General features: G+C 49.7%; 1 protein-coding gene across 4 annotated transcripts in view; it reads right to left on the bottom strand.

Annotated features, from left to right (window-relative positions):
• SENP3 (SUMO specific peptidase 3) overlaps positions 1-19,799 on the bottom strand; it is a 134,678-nt gene that overhangs the window by 25,461 nt on the left and 89,418 nt on the right. For all 4 annotated transcript variants that reach the window (XM_078670511.1, XM_078670513.1, XM_078670514.1 and 1 more), the window contains exon 9: positions 2,511-2,594. In XM_078670511.1, coding sequence (XP_078526637.1) covers positions 2,511-2,594 — 84 coding nt within the window. The remainder of the gene's footprint in view (positions 1-2,510; positions 2,595-19,799) is intronic.

Consider the following 19,799-nt stretch of genomic DNA (forward strand, 5'->3'; position numbering starts at 1 on the left):
GCTGAAAGCCCCAAATGGTCTGGAGAGGCTCACAAAGGCAGCATGCCTTTGAAATTTCTCCTTCGTGAACCCTGCCCATCCTGGGGAGAGGAGGCTTGGCACCTCGTCAAAGGATGTGCATTGTTTTAGGCCCCAGAGAGCAGCAGCTCTCGACCCAGGGGTTCAGAAACATATCTGGTGGTGGCATCCACCCAGTCAGTTCACTAGAAGTTGGTAGGGTTTTAGGGGGCATCTCTAAGATGCCCTCTGTTGTACATTTTACATTAAATCCCACACTGGCATCAATGTGGGTTTAATGTGCTGAGAAGTTTGATAACAAACTTCCCAGTCTTCAGTGTAGCCATTATGGTGCTGTGGAGTTCATAATGACTAACTCCCAGCACCATATACTCTTAATGGCAGCACTGCACTTATGGCCCAGGAATTGACCTTGCTACTGTAAGGTACAGGGGTCATGCACCTGTACTCTCACCACTGGCATACGGCACTCAGCTAGAGGGGTGACTGATGTATGCCAGGGCAGTAATTTTTGGGCATGGCACACAGGGATGTGTGCCATGTCGACTTTGTTCTGCACCAAGACACGCAGCCTGCAAAGCAGTGTGAGTGTCAGGGTACAGGGCCTCTAAGGGTGGCACAATAAGTGCTGCAGCCCCTAGAGGTCTTCTCTGGTCACAGTGCCCTGGGTACCTGTGGTACCATTTACCAGGGGCTGACATGTGGCCAGAGATGCCAATTGGGTTTAGACTTCAATTCAGTTTTAGGGAAGGAACATAGGCTCTGGGTACCGAATTAGCAGAGGCCCAGGGCACACTCCAAGAATATCAGCAATTCTGCAAAAAGTGGGGGCATACCATGCAAGAAAGAGGGTACTTTTTCACAACTACTGAACACACTACTATTCTCAAACTTAGACATGTTTGATTCTAAACACATACATACTCATGATAATATTACCAATTTAGTAATCCACATAGCTGCAGGTTCCAGTGGTTACACGTTTTACTTAATGAAGGAGAAACAGTGCAGATTACTTAAAAATAGCATTTATATTCGAATTATGAAATGAATTTTGCATCAACAGTTTTTTTTACAGCAGTTCTGAAAGAATCTTCATTGGCTCTGGAAAAACGCTTTGTGGCGTCTCCTGTTCCGGGCTTAGAGGCAGTCACCAAGGGCAGCGTTCCAAACGTGAAAGCCTTGCAACCTAGAAGAATCCAGTGGGCCTTCTCCTTGACAACTAGATGTAGATTATGGTTTTGCCCTACTTTACAAAGAAAATAACTCCAGTATGAACAATACTCTGTCTAGTGAAATTGTGCTACTAGATCAAAATGATTTTATAATCTATACTGATGGTGCAGCCCGCGGATGGTAATAAGTCCAAGTACTCTGCTGCATGTGCTGCAGTAAAAGGTGTCATGAAAGTGTATTTCAGGCACAAACAACATACTGAAAATTTAGTTGACAGCGCTGCTCAACTGGCTAAATTGACAGCTTTGGTCCTGGCTGTGCAGATTACGAATTCAGAATTCCCCACATTTAGTGTTTGATTCATATTACTGCGTCCAGGTCTTTATTGGTAATTTACCTTATTGGCACTTACAGAGATTGAAAGATTCTAGAGTAAAGGCTATCTAGTATAAGCTTTAATGGGGCAGGGTGGCTGCACTTAAGGATGCTTTGTCACATGCTCATGTAATTCAAACACAGTCATCAACGCATTACAAGTGGCAGGGAATTCATTGGCTAATGAAGCAACCAAAGCGGCTGTTCAGATTGTTTTTGTGGCTGCGATTACTAGTTCACATACAAGGATTGATGATGACCTAATGGCTTCAATCACTGCTTCGGCTAGAGGCGATCCCTTACATAAAGGTGATTCTGCAAAATACTCCCATCTATTGAGTCCTCAAAATGTCCCCTTAGTTCACATTGCCGGGGAAGGTGATCGAGTGATACCCAACCAGGACCGCAGTATCTCTAGAGAATTGTGCACTATTTGGCGTTATCAGGACCAATCAGATTGTCACTACCTGTCCTTTCACTCAGTCCACACAAGAATCTAAAACTCCAGGTCATCCTCTTTTGCGATTGTGAATAATTTAATAGTAGTAAATTTCCTGATGGCCTAAAACCAGAGTCACAACAGTCATCATACTGGGTATTACAGGCAGTAATATACAGATTAAATGCGTAGGGGCACCTGCTACCAGCTCAAAATAGGCAAATGAATAAGACCATGTTGGCACACCATTGAGGAACAGAATTCCCATCTGCAGTGTCACAACCTTTCCTCTCCTGGAGGCTGAAAGTGAGTGAATTGCAGGTTATGTGGTCAAGCAACACACTGGTTAGTAGCAAACTGCCACCTGAAACCTAGACTAAAAACTGCATGATGAAGCATCAAACCGTTAATTAGGGACCTCAAGCAAAAGTGCTAAGTCCAGGTCCACCACCTTACAAGATCCAAACTCACCTAGTGTAAATGGAGTTGCAGGGCCACTTACCATTTTGAAATAACCTTTCCAACCACTGAAGAAGTCCTGTCTGTCCTTCTTTACTGCTTCTGCTTGGAGGTACTTGGCAATGTGCTGAAAGACGGAGGAAATCTTTTAGCTTATTTTAAATACACAATCAAGATGGGACTGCCTTTCTCCACCCTACAGCCCCAAAACATAGAAAGCAAGGAAAAAAGATACTTACCTGTAACAAGATTCTCAGACATTGATATCGGTCAGATTCACATGCTTGAAAAACAAGTTACTTACCTTCTTTAACAATGTATCTGTAAGAGACATATATTCATTATATAGATTCCTTACCTTAGAATCGCCCAGAGCGCCAACAGGCTGATATTGAGACTGGACACCACCGGAGACCAGACTCCCGATCTCTGCCTCTCCCAGGTGGCCGCCCCATCCCAGAAGTGAGTTATCGGTCACGACCGTGCAGTCTGGTTGGGGAAGGGAGAGGGATCTGCCTCTGACCCAATCCTGGTTCGTCAACCACCATTGCAGTTGTTGTGCAGTCCCTACTGAGATCTGGACGTAGTCGGACAGATTCCCCTGATGCTGTGCCCACTGGAACTTCAGGTCCCACTACAGAGCCCTCATGTGCCATATGGCATGATCCACCAGCAGGATGCATGAGGCCTGGCAGCCTCATTTTCACCAAAACCCAGGACAATGGCGGAAACAACGGTATCATAGCCCGAATATCCCAGATTCGGTGCTCGGGAGGATAGGCCCAAGACTACACTGTCCAGAACAGCTTTGATGAAATGGACCGATTGAGAGGGAGTCAGTTGTGACTTCGGCACGTTGATCGTGAACCCCAGCGAATGCAGGAGGTCCACCGTAGTCTGGAGGTGGGGGGACGACAGCCTGGGGTGAGAGCCCACCTTCAACAGCCAGTTGTCGAGATCGGGGGAAGACTAACACCTGATCTGTGTAGATGAGTTGCGACCACCGCCATAACCTTCATGAATACCTGAGGGGCACTGCTAAGACCGAAGGGGGGTGGGGTGGGGGACGACACGGTGAACTGAAAATGCTCGTGGCCTACCATGAATTGTAGGTAATGGCTATGGGCTGGCAGGACGGAGATGTGAAAATAGGCATCCTGCAAGTCCAACGCCACCATACAGTCTCCAGGGTCGAGGGCAGACAGGACCTGAGCCAAGGTTAGCATTTTGAACTTCGAGGAAGCGGTTGAGGGCCTGGAAGCTTAGGATAGGACACATGCCTTTTACCCCTCTTGGGTACCAGAAAGTAGCAGGAATAGCAACCACAACATAATTCTGGCACTGGGACCCTCTCGATAGCTCCCTTGGCCAAGAGAGCTGAGACTTCCTGGCGGAAAAGCGCCAAATGATCCTCCGACATGCAATAGAAAGACTGTGGCATGGAGGAAGGGGCAGTCTCAAAGAAGAGGGAGTAGCCCCTTCGGACTATCTGAAAAACTCACCTTTCTGACGTGATTGCCAGTGGGGGAGTTGATAGCGAATCCTGCCACCCACTGGCCGCTGAGGGCCCCAGAAATGTCAGACTAGTAGGGTGTGGAGCCTGCCGTTTGTGGGGCGGGTGGAGGATTTAGGGTGGACTGGCTGCCCGCTGGTTCCCACGCCCGTGTTGCTGGGTCCCATGTCTGCAGCCACGCAGGGGCTGGCCAGCTTGCGTGGGCCAGTGGCTGGACTGGGTCGGAAGTGGTGTGGTGTCCCTTCCATAGCCATGAAAGGCAGACTGTGGTTAAGAGGAGGAACAGCGAGGCCCAGGAAAAAAAAAAGAAAAAAAAAAAAAAAAAGAGGGGATCTGGCCATAGCCCGAGAAGCCTTAAAGTGCTCCAGCGCAGAGTCTGCCTGGTCACCAAAAAAGGTGACGGCCATCGAAGGGCATGTCCAGCAAGGTTGACTGGACATCCTCTGAAAAACCAGACGTCCTCAACCAGGCATAGTGCCGAAGGGCTACCGACGTGGCAATCGTTCTGCCCAGAGTCTCAGCGGTATCCAGTCCACAGCGGATTGTGAATTTTGTTGTGTGTCTCCCATCCGCTACTGCCTGGGGAGAATGGCCAGAGCATCCTCCGGGCACTAAGCCAGCAACAATTGCGCAACCGTATCCCAGACTGTATGGGTATAGCGGCCCAAGAGGCATGCAGTATTCATGGACCGCAGCACCAACCTGGAGGTAGAGAACATACGCTTCCCAAGATGATCCCTCTTCTTGGATTCCATATGTTATGTTAAAATTTTATTTATATAGCGCACAGCTACTCAACGAGAGTGTCCCGGCGCTGGGGGTACAGAAGAGAATACGCCTCTGCAAGAGGAGGCATAGACCACCAAGTTCTAAGGGGAAGAGTGTTGGGAGATGAAAATGGTATCGCCCAGAGCCGGGCGGTGGGCAATTGTCAGTTCCACAGGAGCCCTTGTGCTAGGCTTGGACCAAGTGCCCAGAAGGGCGTCTGAGGGCTTCACTGAAGGGCAAGAGTGGTTCAGACGAAGTTGCTGCCAGTTGAAGCACCTCTGGCAGGAGATTAGTTCTGACTGCCACTGTATGGAGCTCCAGGCCCAATGCCTCAGCTACCCTACGAACCACCACTGCATAGGACGCTCCCTCCTCTGTAGCCACAGTAGAGGGAGAAAGCATGCCAAGGTGTGGGGAGGTATCTAGACCACTGTTGTCACCCAATTCCTCTCTCCGGTACAGTTCTTTCAGCTAGTCTGTTAAAGGGTCCAGCGACCCCTCACCATCCTCATCACCACCCTCAGGGCGATAGGGTACACCTGGGATAAACAAGGGAACATAAGTACCCTCAGGCGTCTGATTGGAAGTCAGCCGACGTCTATCTGGCCTCGGGTCCATCTCTGGGATAAGGATGGAAACTGAGTCTTCTGGGGGAGTTGTTGCCATGATCGGTGCCGGGGAAGGTCGACTGGTGCCGATCTGGATCCAAAGGGACCCTGCGGCGCCAGAGCCATCGGCATCGAATGCCCAGGGCCAACCAACTGGCTCTGCGGGGCCCTTAGACGCGCCAGGGGAGTCAGGTTGCCCAAACACACGACGGAGGGCTTCGTAGAACGTACGAAGATGTGCCGGGGACACTCCGGCTTCCGGAAATAATGGGTAGCGTGGAGTCTCCCCAGAATCAGGCGCCGGAGATGGAGCCTTAGAGTGACGATGCCCCAGGTCCAGCGTCACGTCAGTCGACTGACAGGGTGAAGCCGCTCTTTTTCACACACCACGGCCAGGCTCTGGAACGCCCTCCCCTTATCCCTCCGGGAAACCACTAACCATCTTTCCTTCAGGAAAACCCTTAAAACACACTTGTATGCGAAAGTACGCTGATCTGCCCTGAGCGGGCGCTAATAAAGTGTCAGTCATGAGCGCTACGAGGCCTCCGGGTAGATAGCGCTATACAAGTGTAATTTAATAATAATAATAATAATAATAATAATAATAAGGCGAAGAGCGGCAGTTCTTCACCTTCTTGCGCTTCATCACCCGATGTATTTTTTTTTTGTATTTCGATTTATATAGCGCACAAATCACCCAGGGGTCTCAAGGCGCTTGCTTAGGGAACCCGTCCTGGTATTCCCCTGTGAGATACCCCGGCAGGGTATCCACAAGGTGAAAGCCAGGCATCCCACCGCGAAGGGCCGTAGTGGAGATTAAGCAAGCTATTGCCCAGAGTCGCAGAGTGTGACCCCGTGAGTCGAGTAGGCACCGGAGCGAGAATTGTCGAGTCCATGGAATTTTGAGCCCGAGACCCGCCGAGGCGGGGAATCGAACCCTGGTCCACGGCCGATCTCAGCTTCCGGGTCTGCCGCCTCTAACCACTGAGCCACGCTTCTCCACCCGATGAGTGTGAAGACTTGGATGAGGTGTGGTGGCTCCGCCCCTGGTCTTGAAACCTTCCCCTTGAGCGAGACCGGGAGCGACGCAGGGCTGCCTGCCGGATCTCAAAAAGCTTTTGGGACCGCTCCGCAAAGACTACGAATTCATGGCCCGACAATCATAGCAAGACTTCGGGTCATGGTTGCTCTCCAGACACCAGAGGTACACGAGGTGCGGATTCGTAATGGACATCAGTTTGTGACAGGAGTCACAAGGCTTAAATCCGGTCAGACGATGGGATATCCCTTGAGCATCAGAGTTGGAGACTCCCAAAAAAAAAGTCGACAAAAGTTTAGTCAAAACATTATTAAGGGGTAATCTCGCTCCGGATCTGCGCTAGGCTGGTGCGGAAAAAGAAAAAACTAACGTCAGCACACAGAGGCAGCATCTAAGTAGGCACCGCGATGTTATCTTGGCAACACGATGCGAACGACGGACGCAAAGTCAACCGGCGCCACCTACTGACGCGCAGCAGCACTGCTGTAGAAAAATTCTCCAGATCCAGTCCGATGCCAGAGGGTAATTCTAGGCTAAGGAATCTATAACGAATAGTCTTTCAGATGTATTCCCTGTTGCCTGATGGGAACAATGTTAGTTCAGCAATGTAAGGATTACATTTCAGAACACTGAATTTCATAGATCTTCTGTAACCTATCCATATCATTATAGATGATAGACATTATAGATGATCCATATCCTGGACATGTCCACCTACTTAGAAAGTTTTTGTATTCATGGTTTTTCTCTGTAGCAAACATGTCCCATTTGGGAGAGCCCCAGTTCCAAAACAGACATACATGCATCTAATTCCATTTTCTAGACCTCTGAATACTGTCTGCTCAAACGATCTGCCACATCATTGTGCAATCCTAGGACTTGTTCTGCTGATAGGTCTAAAATATAACCAACTACCCTATCCACAATTTGTGGGCATCCCATGACCGCGCAAGTCTCTCCCTGTTTCAATATGTAAAACATGGTTGTGGTTTCTGTAAACACACTGGGAGTTTAGATTTTGCACTATGAGCAACATACTATTAAGGCCAACCTCACTGCTCTTAGTTCCAGGATATTTATGAGCAACTGACCTTCCTCTTTTGTCCATTAAGATATGCATTGCATCCTGTGGTTATGTATACGTAGTAAGAAAAATCTTGGATTTTATTGGGTTCTGTAGCTGTCCTTTGAAGATCTCCATTTGAGCACTGGTTTCTTAGATGGTGTTAATATCACAGAATAATCCCAGTCTGAGATGTCCTGCCACTGATTGATTTGTGGTTCCTATATAAATCATGCGTAAGCGACAAGGAGTCAATAGTAAAATGCATGAAGATGTTACTAGACCTGCAGGTCGAGTAACTTTAATAATCTGCTCAACCCAATTGTAAAGCACTTGACCAGTAAACTGGCCTCAAAACGTGTGACCATTAGTGAGAATGGGTTTTGTTGCAATACCTCCACCAAAGTTTTTGCCTGGCTTTTGATGCAACTTTGACTGTAGAGTATTGGGTCCCTGCTGTCCAGATTCCCAGTGCCAGTGTTTTCCTTCAAAACATGTGCCCGACTGGTGCTTCTGCCCCCCTGTAAGTCCCTAGTAAGTGATACCCAGGGTGCCTAGGGCCTGGAGGCTGAAGAGTGTTCCCTGGTACCCCTTCACTAGGACCATTCCACTTCCCCTGCAGCTGGCCTGCCCATGTGAGGTAAAAGAATGTCCAAGTCCACATAGCACGCTGCCTGTGTGCCATGCCTGCTAGCACTACTTAAGATATAGTTAAGTCAGCCCTCTAGTAGGCTTGCCAGCTCTAAGGCAGGGTGCACTGTACCCGGATGTGGGCATATCGGCATGAGCAGATATGCCTCTACAGTAGTAGGGTCTATTCCACAATATTTTAAGTGAAAGGGAAGCCATAGAGTACATGGGCTGGGAACTTGACAACGCTAGTTCCACAGCAATCTGAGCGCTTTACTGAACCCAGGAGTGTTTGGTACCAAACAGTCCCTTGTAATAAATCCACACTGATGCCAGTGTGAGATTTATTAAAACATTTACTCCGATGTCACCTCAGAGGTGCCCCCTGAAAAACTACCAACACTGGTGCGAGTACTGACTGGCTTTAGGTAGCCTGCCACACAGACATGTCTCTGGACCCTTCGGTGGAGAGCCTCTGCTCTCTAGGACCAGGAACAATGCACCTCCTGGGCAGAGGTGTCAAACACCCTCCCTCAGGATGGGCCAGTGCTTGAGAGGGACGCTTCAAAAGGCCTGCTGCCTTTGTAATGCGATCCCTAGCCTCTGCTGCTAGCAGCAGATGACAGCCCCTGGTTTACACCTCCACTTTGGGTAGGAAACCAACAGAAAAACTCAAAAGAAGAAATGCGTTACTTACCTGTAACTGCAGTTATCCAGTATTAGTGTCTTTCATAGATTCACATGCCTGAATCATTCCCCGTCGTCGAGACGGGAGCCTCCGATATATAAAAAAGTAATGTCCTAGAGACATACATAGAAAAGAATAGGCCCAAAGGTGTCTCCTTAGTAGCCTATCCACGTCCTTTTGCAGGAAGGACCAAACAGAGCAGGCCCCAAGGGTCCCACCTTGGTGGCCTATCTGGGTCCTTTTGTAAAAAGGACCAAATAAAGAAAAACAGCCAATCAGCTACTACCTCCTTCTAGAACCTTCCTGCCAGGAGCCCAAGTCTCTCAGATTTTCGTACGCACCAAGCTAGTTAGGCGTAAACTCAGAGAGAAAGGTGAGCCCAGCCAGGGGAGGCGGGAGGGTGCATGTGAATCTATGAAAGACACTAATACTGGATAACTGCAGTTACAGGTAAGTAAAGCATTTCTTATCCAGTATTTGGGTGTCTTTCATAGATTCACATGCCTGAATCAGAGTAGCGAGCAATACATTATGCACATTCTGTATGAACATCAGGTATGAGTATGTAGATAATACATATCACATGACTATAAAGCACAAAATGCAATGGCATATAAATACAGTAAGAGAATGTGCATACCAGTAAAGGATGGAGGGATGTAGAAGGGCCCACCTCACTGGAATAGATGGCGAAGCACTGCTCGGCCCACTGCTGCATCCTTCATCAGCTCATTATCCAGGCAGTAGTGCCTGGTGAAGGTGTGCGGGGACTTCCATGTCGCCGCCCTGCAGATGTCCAAGATCGGCATTCCAGCTAACAGCGCCGCAGACGTGGACATGGCTCTTGTCGAATGAGCTTTGACTCGTGAGTCTAAAGGCCGGCCGGCCTTGTCGTGACAAAAGGTGATCGCAGAAGAGATCCATCTTGAGATACTCTGCTTTGTCAGGGGCATGCCCAGCCGTGGTCTACTAAAGGCAATAAAGAGTTGAGATGACTTCCGGAAGTGTTGTGTCTCATCTATGTAGAACTTAAGACATCTCTTCAGATCTAGAGAATGTAGGGTTCTTTCGGCTGCCGTGGTAGGATTCGGAAAGAACGATCTAAGCACCACTGGTTCGTTAAGGTGGAAGTCCGAGGGGACTTTTGGAATGAAGCGAGGGTTAGTCCGCGGAATGACTCTGTCCTCCCTGAATTGTAGAAAAGGATCCTGGATGGATAGAGCCTGCAATTCACTGACCCTTCTGGCGGAGGTTAGCGCCAGGAGGAGGGCCGTTTTCCAAGAGAGGAGCTTGATCTCTGCCTTATGGATGGGTTCGAAGGGATGCTTCATTAGTTGATGAAGAACCACATTGAGGTGCCACGATGGAGGGTTTGGTCGTGGAAAGGACCTGAATAGGCCTTTTAGGAATTGTTTGATGAGTCTGTCCACCCACAAAGATGGGCCCGTAGCAGTCCTTGTGAACCTTGAAATTGCCGCTAGATGCACTTTGACGGATGCATGTGCAAGGCCTGATTGCGCAAGATGCAACAAGTATGGCAGCAGCTGCTGTGGAGTGGCATGGAAGGGGTGCAAGCCATGATCCACACACCAGGAACAGAATCGCTTTCATTTTAGTGAGTAGGTTTTGTTAGTGCTGACAGCTCTAGCTTTCGCAAGGACATCTCTGCACTCCTGCGGGATGTTCAGGTGGCTGAATTCGCGGTATTCAGGAGCCAGGCCGACAATTTCAGAGAGCTCAGGTTCGGGTGGAGAACCTGCCCTTGGGACATCGTGATCAGGGCCGGAAACTGCTGCAGGCGAAGAGGGGGCCGGGCAGAGAGGCGATGAAGCTCCGTGAACCAGTGCTGCCTCGGCCAGGACGGAGCAATCAGGATCAGAGTGCAGGGTTCCGATTTCATCTTCCTGAGAACCCTGGGTATCAGTGGGAATGGCGGAAAGGCGTACGCAAATACGTTGCACCATGCGATGGAAAAAGCATTCCCGAGGGTTCCTGAGTGGTGATGCCTGCTTGCGAAGCTTGGGCATTTGGCGTTCTCTCTGGTGGCAAAGAGGTCTATGTTCGGGGTGCCCCACTCCTCGAAGATACGATCCAGCACCTCCATGTCCAGTTCCCATTCGTGGGAAGGAGATCTCTCCCTGCTCAGTGCGTCCGCCAAGACGTTGTCCTTGCCCGGGACGTACTCCGCTTTCAACGATATTCCATGTTGCAGAAGCCAGTTCCAGATTCTTTGCGATTCTCGAGATAACGAGATCGAACGCGTCCCCCCCTGTTTGTTCAGGTAGTGCATCGTTGTGGTGTTGTCCGTCCTGACGAGCACTGGGGAGTGACGAATGCGTGGTAGAAACGCCTGTAGAGCCAGGAAGACCGCTCTCAACTCCAACAGATTGATATGGAGCTTGGTTTCCTGTATCGTCCATTTGCCGTTTATCTGGAGTTCCTGGAGGACTGCTCCCCAACCTTCCAGGGACGCATCCGTAGTTATTACGTGTGGTTCTACTGGGAGCAGGAACGGCAGACCCTTTGACAGATGGTTGAACGATGTCCACCATTGCAAGTGGTTGATAATAGGTCGAGTGACTCGTATGCGGTCCTCGAAAGAACCTGTGGCTTGTGTCCATTGCTTTGTCAGTGCCTCCTGAAGTGGACGCATTTTCAGGCGGAAGTGGGGAATGAGCAGTATGCATGAAGACATCATGCCGAGGAGGGACTTGAACGTGCGGACCGGAAGAGTCTTCCGCGAAGCCACTGCCTTGGCCAAGGAGATGAGTTTGACCTTTCTCTCCTGAGAGGGGAAAGCTTTGACACGCTCCGTGTCCAGAGTCGCTCCAAGGAACGTGATGAACTTGGTGGGTTCCAGAGTCGACTTTGCGGTGTTGAGGGTCAGGCCCAGGCGGTGGAAAATATCCAGACAGGCGCTGGAGGATGAGGCTGCGGCGGCCTCTGTTGGTGCCTTTACCAACCAGTCGTCCAGGTATGGAAACACCTGGTGGCCTTGCTGACGAAGGAATGCTGCCACGGGTGATAGGCATTTGGTAAATATCCTCGGGGCCGATTTGAGGCCAAATGGAAGGACACGAAATTGGTAGTGTTGTCCTGCCACCGCAAACCTGAGGAACTTCCTGTGCCCTTTGAGAATAGGTATCTGGTAGTAGGCGTCCTGAAGGTCTAAGGACGTCATGTAGTCCCCTTTCTCCAGAAGACCAAGGATTTCTTGCAGAGTCACCATACGGAACGATTGTTTCTTTAGGAACACGTTGAGTGCCCTGAGGTCCAGGATTGGCCGCCACTTCTTTCCTTTTTGGTGGATTAGGAAGAAGTGAGAGTAGAAACCTTGTCCCTTGCGGGCCCGTGGAACTCTCTCTATGGCTCCCTTCTGTAGCATGGAAGCTATTTCCTGAAGAAGTAATCGTAGGTGCCTGTGTGATCGTAGGCAAGGTGGTGTTGTTGGGGGAATAGAAGTGAATTCTAGGGAATGTCCAAATCGAATGAGTTGGAGTACCCACCGATCCGTTGTTATAGTTTGCCAATTTTTTAGGAAGTATGTCAGCTTTCCTCCAAGTCGTAAAGAATGTAGTGGTGGAGGGGCTAGCTGGGGAGACAAGTCATTGTCTGTTGCCAGCAGGTCGTTTTTGGCCCTTTCCTCGGTAATTGGATTTGCCGTAGGAAGACTGTCGTCCCTGTTGTGGTTGCCGTTGTTGAAATTGCGGCTTGGACTGTGAATATGAGTAGGAAGACCGATTTTGATAGGAACCTTTGTACGCAGGTTGGCCTCTTCCCCTGTTGCCACGAAAGGACTGGGTCCGGAATTGTAGAGTACCCAGAGCCTTGGCGGTGTCCGTGTCCTTTTTAATGGTGGTGAGGGCCGCGTCGATCTGTTCACCAAATAGGTGCTGGCCATCATAAGGCATATCTAAAATCCTGGTTTGCACCTCCTGGCGGAAAGTGGTGGCCTTGAGCCAACCCTGTCGCCTCAGGACTGCAGCCCCTGCCAGTTGCCGGAAACCAGTCATGGCGGCATCAATGGCACAATCGATGAGCTCTGAAGCAGAGGTCTGGCCTTCTAAGAGAAGTGAATGTGCTTCCTCTCTGAGATCCTCCGGCAGATTCGAAAGATAGGGCGCAATGTCCGCCCAGAGTTGGCGATTGTAACGGCCCAGTAGTGCAATTGAATTAGCCACTTTCACCGTCATGGCCGACGTGGTAGTGAAGCGTTTGCCAACGGCATCCAGTTTCCTGCCCTCCTTGTCAGGTGGCGTCGACAGAGGCGAGGCTGGATTTCGTGACTTCTTCTGCGCCGCTTGAGTCACCACGGAATCTGCTTTGGGATGACCTGTCAGGCATGCTGGTGCCGAAGAGGTGGCCTTGTATTTCTTATCAAGCCTGGGCACCACCACCTGTATAGAAGCAGGAGTTTGCATGATTTGTTTGCCCTGCTTCCATATAAAGTCAATGATTGGGATTGACCTTGTGGACTTCTTAGTGGGCTCCTTGAAGTCGTAAAGGAAGCATTCAGTTTCCTGAGTTTCCATGGACATATGGAACCTCTTGGCAGCCCGCTCAATGATGTTGTGGAATCCACCGATTTCTGCGGGTGGAGACTCCGAGGTCTGTGGCTCCGGAGAGGCTGGAGAATGTGCCACATAATCCTTGTCTGCATCCGGGTCCGACTGGTCGTCATCGACTTCCCCTTCCTCCTGTTCCCTCTCCTCTTCGTCAGATGAGGGAGCGTCCTGAATTGGCACCTGTGTCCTTTCAATGACCAGGGGAGTTGGCCTATGACGAGATGAAGGAGCTGGCGCCTGTGCAGCTGGAAGTGCGGGCGCAGATGGTTTCTCCGGGAACCTTTCCTTATAATCCTTTATGAGGAATTGGAGGTCCGAGACGATGGAAGCGGGGAGACACACCATAGGAGTAACCTGTGTCTGGGGTGGAGGGTGGACCGGTTGTTGTACAAAGTCTTCCACCTCTTCCGGCTCCTCGTCTGTGGTTTGGCACTTCAGTACCAGTGTTGAAAATTAGTACGTTTTGGTGAACATTATCTGCGCCATCTTGCCTCTTCCCCTGATGCCACACTTTTGTCGTGCGCGCCCGCCATTTTCTAAGATGCCCCGATCAGAACGAACCCTTTTGCATGCCGCTGGCCCCTGACATAGCCCTTCGCCTTCACTAAGCCTGCACGCTATCCACCCCCTGCTTGCACCTGCCTTGAGTCATAAACCCCTCTTCGGCGCTGCTCTGCCCCAGGCCCTCATCCTGTTCCCAGCGCGACACCTCCCTGCTTTCCTTTCATGATCTCCGGCCCTTAGATGCAAAACCCTTTTTCCCCGTGTGCCCGTTTTGTCCTCCCCGTTCCCAAGCCGACACCCAGCTCTGCCGATACCATCCTTGCCCCTCCCCGTACAATAGAAAGCTTCCCCCATCAAAGAATCCCCGGGTTGATCAAAGCCCCCACCCCATGAGATCCGATCAAACCCCCCACATTCCGTGAATCGGCGGATTATCCAGCTGCGCGATGCTCATCACCTGTTGTGACTAGGGTGGGGACTTCAACTGTAAATGTGTGTGGGAACGGGCCCAAAGGGGAGTTCCGAGAATGTCTTTTCCGTACATCAAAGCTTTAACATGTATGTGTAATCTACAATAAAGTCATAAATGTGTGTATAAGAGGCCAGGCCTCAGGAATACAGTTAGAGCACCTCAGAACGATACCTTCTGTCCGTTTCGTTGTGTTCTCCTCCGGAGAGAATAAAAACCCTTGTTTCCTGCTTTCCAGTCTCCAGCGCCTGCCTCTTCATTGATTTAAATAACTAGAGGGTCACAGAGGCAATACTGCCGGGCAAATATCGATTGTCCCTGACCCGATTGAACTTTTTACAATTGGCGTCCCAAGCGTGGGGCCCATCAGCGACTCGTGGATCCAGTGGGAGAGGTCCCGACGACAGAGTGAACGACTGCAACGATCGGGAGAGCTCTTGCCCAATAGACCCTCGTCTGGCAGCCGATCATCCGAACTTCACTAGTTCCGAACAGACCTCTCTCGAGTGATCTACGGTCCTGACTGGGAACCATCAGGAGTGCCGTGAGAAATACGAGAAAAAGAGGACGATCGGGCGCTGGATTCGGAAGACAAGAAACTGTCCATGCGGTCCGGGTAAGGTCGTGTTACCACGACAAGTTGCGAAAAATTTGCTTGATTGTTTGTTTGTTCAAAATACTAGTATTGCTCTGTTTATTTTTATTTGGAGATTCACTGTCTGCAAACGGAGAAACAACAGGCTCTCTCTCTCTTTGCAAACAGTGGAGGATAGGTAGGGTAGCAGCCGTGCTTATTTTTTTCTCCCCCACTCAATAATTGCTTGAAACTGAACTGTTGTTCGCAAACTATTGTTTCCTGGAGATTCCCTGTCTGCAAGCAGGGAAGAGACCACCCTTTTTGCAGATAGTGAAAAGGGTAGGTAACGCAGATCTTTGCGGACCTACTCATTCTCCCCATTGTTATTTATTGGTCGTTTGGTTTTATATTTTTTTTTGATCCATGAGGTATTCACTGCCTGCAAACAACGTTGAATAGAAATATTCTGTACGGTCTTTGCACCTAGTGATAAGATAGGCAGTGCTGACTTTTTAGTCCCTCGTTACGAGCCGTCATGTCTGTCTTCTCCCCACTGATAAATAGCCTGTTTAGTCCGGACCGCGTATTAGAGGTGGACCATATAGCTCCATTAGAAGGCACCCCTAATAAGGACATGTTCATAAACTATGGGTTAGTCACCATAGCCTATAATAAATTATGGCACAGGTATACCGAAGAGAGTCAAGACAAACAGTGGCCACTGGCAGGATCCTTTGACCTTGATAAAATAGAAACGTTAGAAATAGCCCTTCGAAATAATAAGACAACGCCAATTATGCTCGACAGTCTCGGTATGTGGCGCAGAGAGGCTACGAAACGACAGAGAAAAGACGAGGATAAACCAAGTAGGGAAATATACCGACAGGACAACCCCAGGACACCGCTACCCACAACTTATCCCCCGACACTATGCAAAGGACGACCAGACTTAGGGTCAGACCAATGCGCTTTTTGTAGGTATGTCGGACACTGGAAAGCCCAATGCCCGACTCTACTGAGCGTGAGTAAAGGCAAAGGGCCGACAAGAACGACAGACCGACAGTACGAGAAAAGGCGCGAGACAAAGAAGAACCCGACTTACATAGACAGACCAGACAGAACCACCACGTTTGATTATGCCCGATGGCACAGATTTCGCCAGGAAAATCTCAGCGGCATGCTCACGTTCTCCTAGGTCGGGCAATGTCAAGACGGGAACCCAGCCTCGTTTAAAATTCACAGACGGAAAGAGATAATTATGACCAATAACTGTTTTTATATTTGTCTTGGGTCTTTGTATGTCGTACTTGTACTGTCCCCCGTCTGAGTTTGTGTGTATGTAATGTGCAAATCTGCGTCATCCCTCTACACGTGTTTCCGTGTTACTCGACCTCTGTTAGCAGAAACTTAGCATAAAAGCAACCTGGAAAGAAAGAAATGGTGAAACAAAATCCGTAGACCATTAATGAACTTGAACTTTTAATTTAACACAACAAACAAGGAATAATAACGATAAACTGTAGAAAATGAAAGTCAAACAGAACATTCGCCCCCCCCCATTCTGGAACCTTCCAAAGTAGGGCAGGGTTACGGCTACGCCCAACCAACGGCAACCCATATAAGGCGAGCCCGGCCGCCAACTCTTGGTCAGGAAATCTTAACGTATGGGGGAGCCGGAGGAGAGGCAGGAGCCCGCAGCCTGGGCATTTGCAGGTAGTCCCGCCACATGTCTCCTTGGCCGGCCGCAACGGGCCTGGAAAGACTAAGGTAGTCCCGCCACATGTCCAGAGGAGAACGAGGCACCTCTTCCTTTTCTCTTCCGTCACAGCCGCAGCAGTCCTGGACGGCGGGATGTCCTGCACGTACCTCCACAACAATTTGTCCAAGTTGGGCTGGGAGGGAGAGGCGACGCGGACGAGCCTCTCCCACCTCCACCGGTAGGAGGTTTCCCAGCCCCCAGCCCGACGCCGAACACCCCCAGTCAGGCGATGGTGCCAATACTTCCACAGCACCGAACGTACAATGGTGGCACCCCAGTACTTGCGCAGCACCGAACGTACAATGGTGGCACCCCAGTACTTGCGCAGCACCGAACGTACAATGGTGGCACTTGGGGAACACCGGATGTGGAGAGGCCTTCATGCGGGGCGATGAAAAGGAGCGGCATGGAGTACACCGGGAGAAGGAGACGAGGCGAACGAGTCTCCCTTGCCCCCAGGTGGGGGCATCACAGCCGCACCCCAGCCGAACGTCCCGCTTTCACAAAACAGGGACCTCTTCCTTTCACTCCGAAGGGTCTCTTCCACTCTTGCAAACTCGACGAGAGTGGCCCCGGTAGGGCCTCAAAATGGCGTCTGGGTCCGCTGGAAGGTGGGCCCCGGCCACTAGAGTAACTTTGACCAGCAATATAACTCGAACATTTGCCCTCTGGAGCACGAGCCCCCATCTCCGACAGCATCTCCGCAGCCTTGAAGATCCTACAAGGGTCCCCGGCGGAACCTTCGGCCTTTGCAGGTTTCCGGTAAGGGACGGCTGCCTTGATCGCCAACGAAACAAACATGACATTGCCACACCTTCTGTTAGCGTGAATTCTAGAACTGCCGAAAAGGACTCTGGTCCAAACTGCCAGTAATGGAAACATTTCCCCCTGATGCTGCTTCCGGACTGAGCCGGCCCCGCCCAAAATGGCGCTGGTATCAATCGGAACTTACGAACACCTCGTGGTGTTCCTTCGCACTAATATAAACTTGATGTTCTGAGATTTTATATGATCCTTTGTACACTTGGCTAGAAAAGACAAGGAGAACTTACTCGACGAACAGTATGAAAAGATCCCCGTTACAAATGTTGATTACGAATGTACAATGTATTATATTTTTATAACTGATGTAAACCCCATTTACGACGCACACGTACGGTATGCATATAGGAAATCTGATTACAACTGTTATGATTATGCTTCTAAATTATGAAAATATATGCCCCCGAACCCCCAGCCAATTAATAGACGTTTTAGTCTCTTACAAATGAATGAGTAAAACTTTCCGATGTTTTTATTGCTGCAAACGACACCCCCCACTGTACGCACTTTAGCCATTGCCACGACCGGCCAAATACGACCGCACCCTCATAATCCATATGCTGAAATGATTTTGCAAAATAAAGTCTTTGAAACTATGGACGGGTATTGCATGCTTTATTTTAAAAAAATATGGGATGGGTGGGAAAGTTCTTTTCTGTGCACCCTACTCTGCTCTCTCTTTAAGGTTAAAAGAAGATGGTTGCCCAGCCCTGGAGGACGGATCGGATCAACAACACGACACTCCGCCTTCAAGGTACGCGTCTGACTCATGAACTCTCGCGTAGAGGAAGACCTTGACTTCCAAGGATGGGTAAAACGAATGGTGTAAATGAGGGAATGTAAAAGGAGGGTGAAATGAAATAATGTAAATATTATAAAGTACAACGTTCCAAAGTAGCAGGGACCCAAGAACCGAAGAACCTTAGAACGCCACAGCGTTGAAAGAGGTTTAAGGACCCCGATAGTGAGATACATCCTTTGACTAGATACCTCGCACTAGGCACCTCAGGTTTCCTTTTTATGTTTCCCCGCACACGCCCTACATGAACACACTACCCCCCCCCCCGACTCCAGAAACCATATCCCCGGGGACCCTGCCCCAAGGAGGAAAGACGAGTAAGAGGTAAGTAAGGGACTTATGAATCCATGTATTTGAATGCGCGCGAATGCTGTCTCCCCCACCCCCCCCCCTTTTTTTCCTCCTTCTGCAGGTTACATCAGAGATTACAGCCGAGGTGTGGCGAAGATCTGAAGCCTTGCCACGTCTAATACACGAAGCGGACTAGCGCCGCAAGGTGGTGTCTAAGCACGCCTGCAGACTACTCACGTACCGAACAAACCCGAAAAATTAGCACAACCTGATAAAAAGTGATCACCCTTAAACCAGACCGGACGAATGAACCCATGTCACGTATGATGCGAAACTATGAGGGAATGTGTGTATGTGTGACTGAGGCGTTGGCCCAACTGGTCGAAGGACCGAGAATGCGAGAAAGTGCGACAACATGGTACCTCCTTTCTTCTTTTCTTTTTCTCAAGGCACGCCCCCTCTACCCTGTCTAATGCTCAAACTGCATGATTACAAGATTCTAACGCAGACTCGTGAATGCCCTTTACTGTGTAATGCACTAAATAGCCTTCCTTGAATACACTGCCACCCTCCCTGTTGCACGTGTACTATTTAGCCTGCCGTTGCACTCTCTCTCTCTCTCTCTCCCTCTATTTTTGCACTCCCACTCTTCCGAGTGGTTAGCCCCGAAATTGGCAGACTGCCACCCCTAGCACCCCACCTAATTGGCTTCAAATACCGTCAGTATTTGCACAAAAACTTGTCTTTAATACAATCACCCTGAGACCGCGTCATTACCTCTCCTTTTCCGCTAGAAGTCAATGAACCCAGGTTGGGCCGTAAGGGAAAGGACAGGTAAAACGACAGAGGTTCCCTAATCTGACCCGAAAATAAGGGAACTACATGTCAACGGCTCCTATAGTATAAGACAAGGACCTCAGAATACGCGACCCTCCCCTCCCCGAATTGTCGCAATACCCAAACCGGAAAAATGACCACCCCCGTTACCTCCCCTGTATATGTCCCTGGTTGTTTCCCATAAAACCCCTGTCCTTCCTAATTAAGTAATCGGGCTGTAAAAGGTTACGTAGGACCCAGAATGATGTTTTACAAGGTTAACAGACTAGTTCAAGGTAAAGAAATCATCGAAATGAACCCCGCAGTAGTTGCAAAACAGGATGCACCGATAGAAAGGAAATGTTTAGCCATGTTCGTCTCTCAGCAAAATACCTGTGTAGTACCATGTTGACGACTCACT

The sequence above is a fragment of the Lissotriton helveticus genome, chromosome 12 (assembly GCF_964261635.1).
Source record: "Lissotriton helveticus chromosome 12, aLisHel1.1, whole genome shotgun sequence".
Classification (NCBI taxonomy): domain Eukaryota; kingdom Metazoa; phylum Chordata; class Amphibia; order Caudata; family Salamandridae; genus Lissotriton; species Lissotriton helveticus.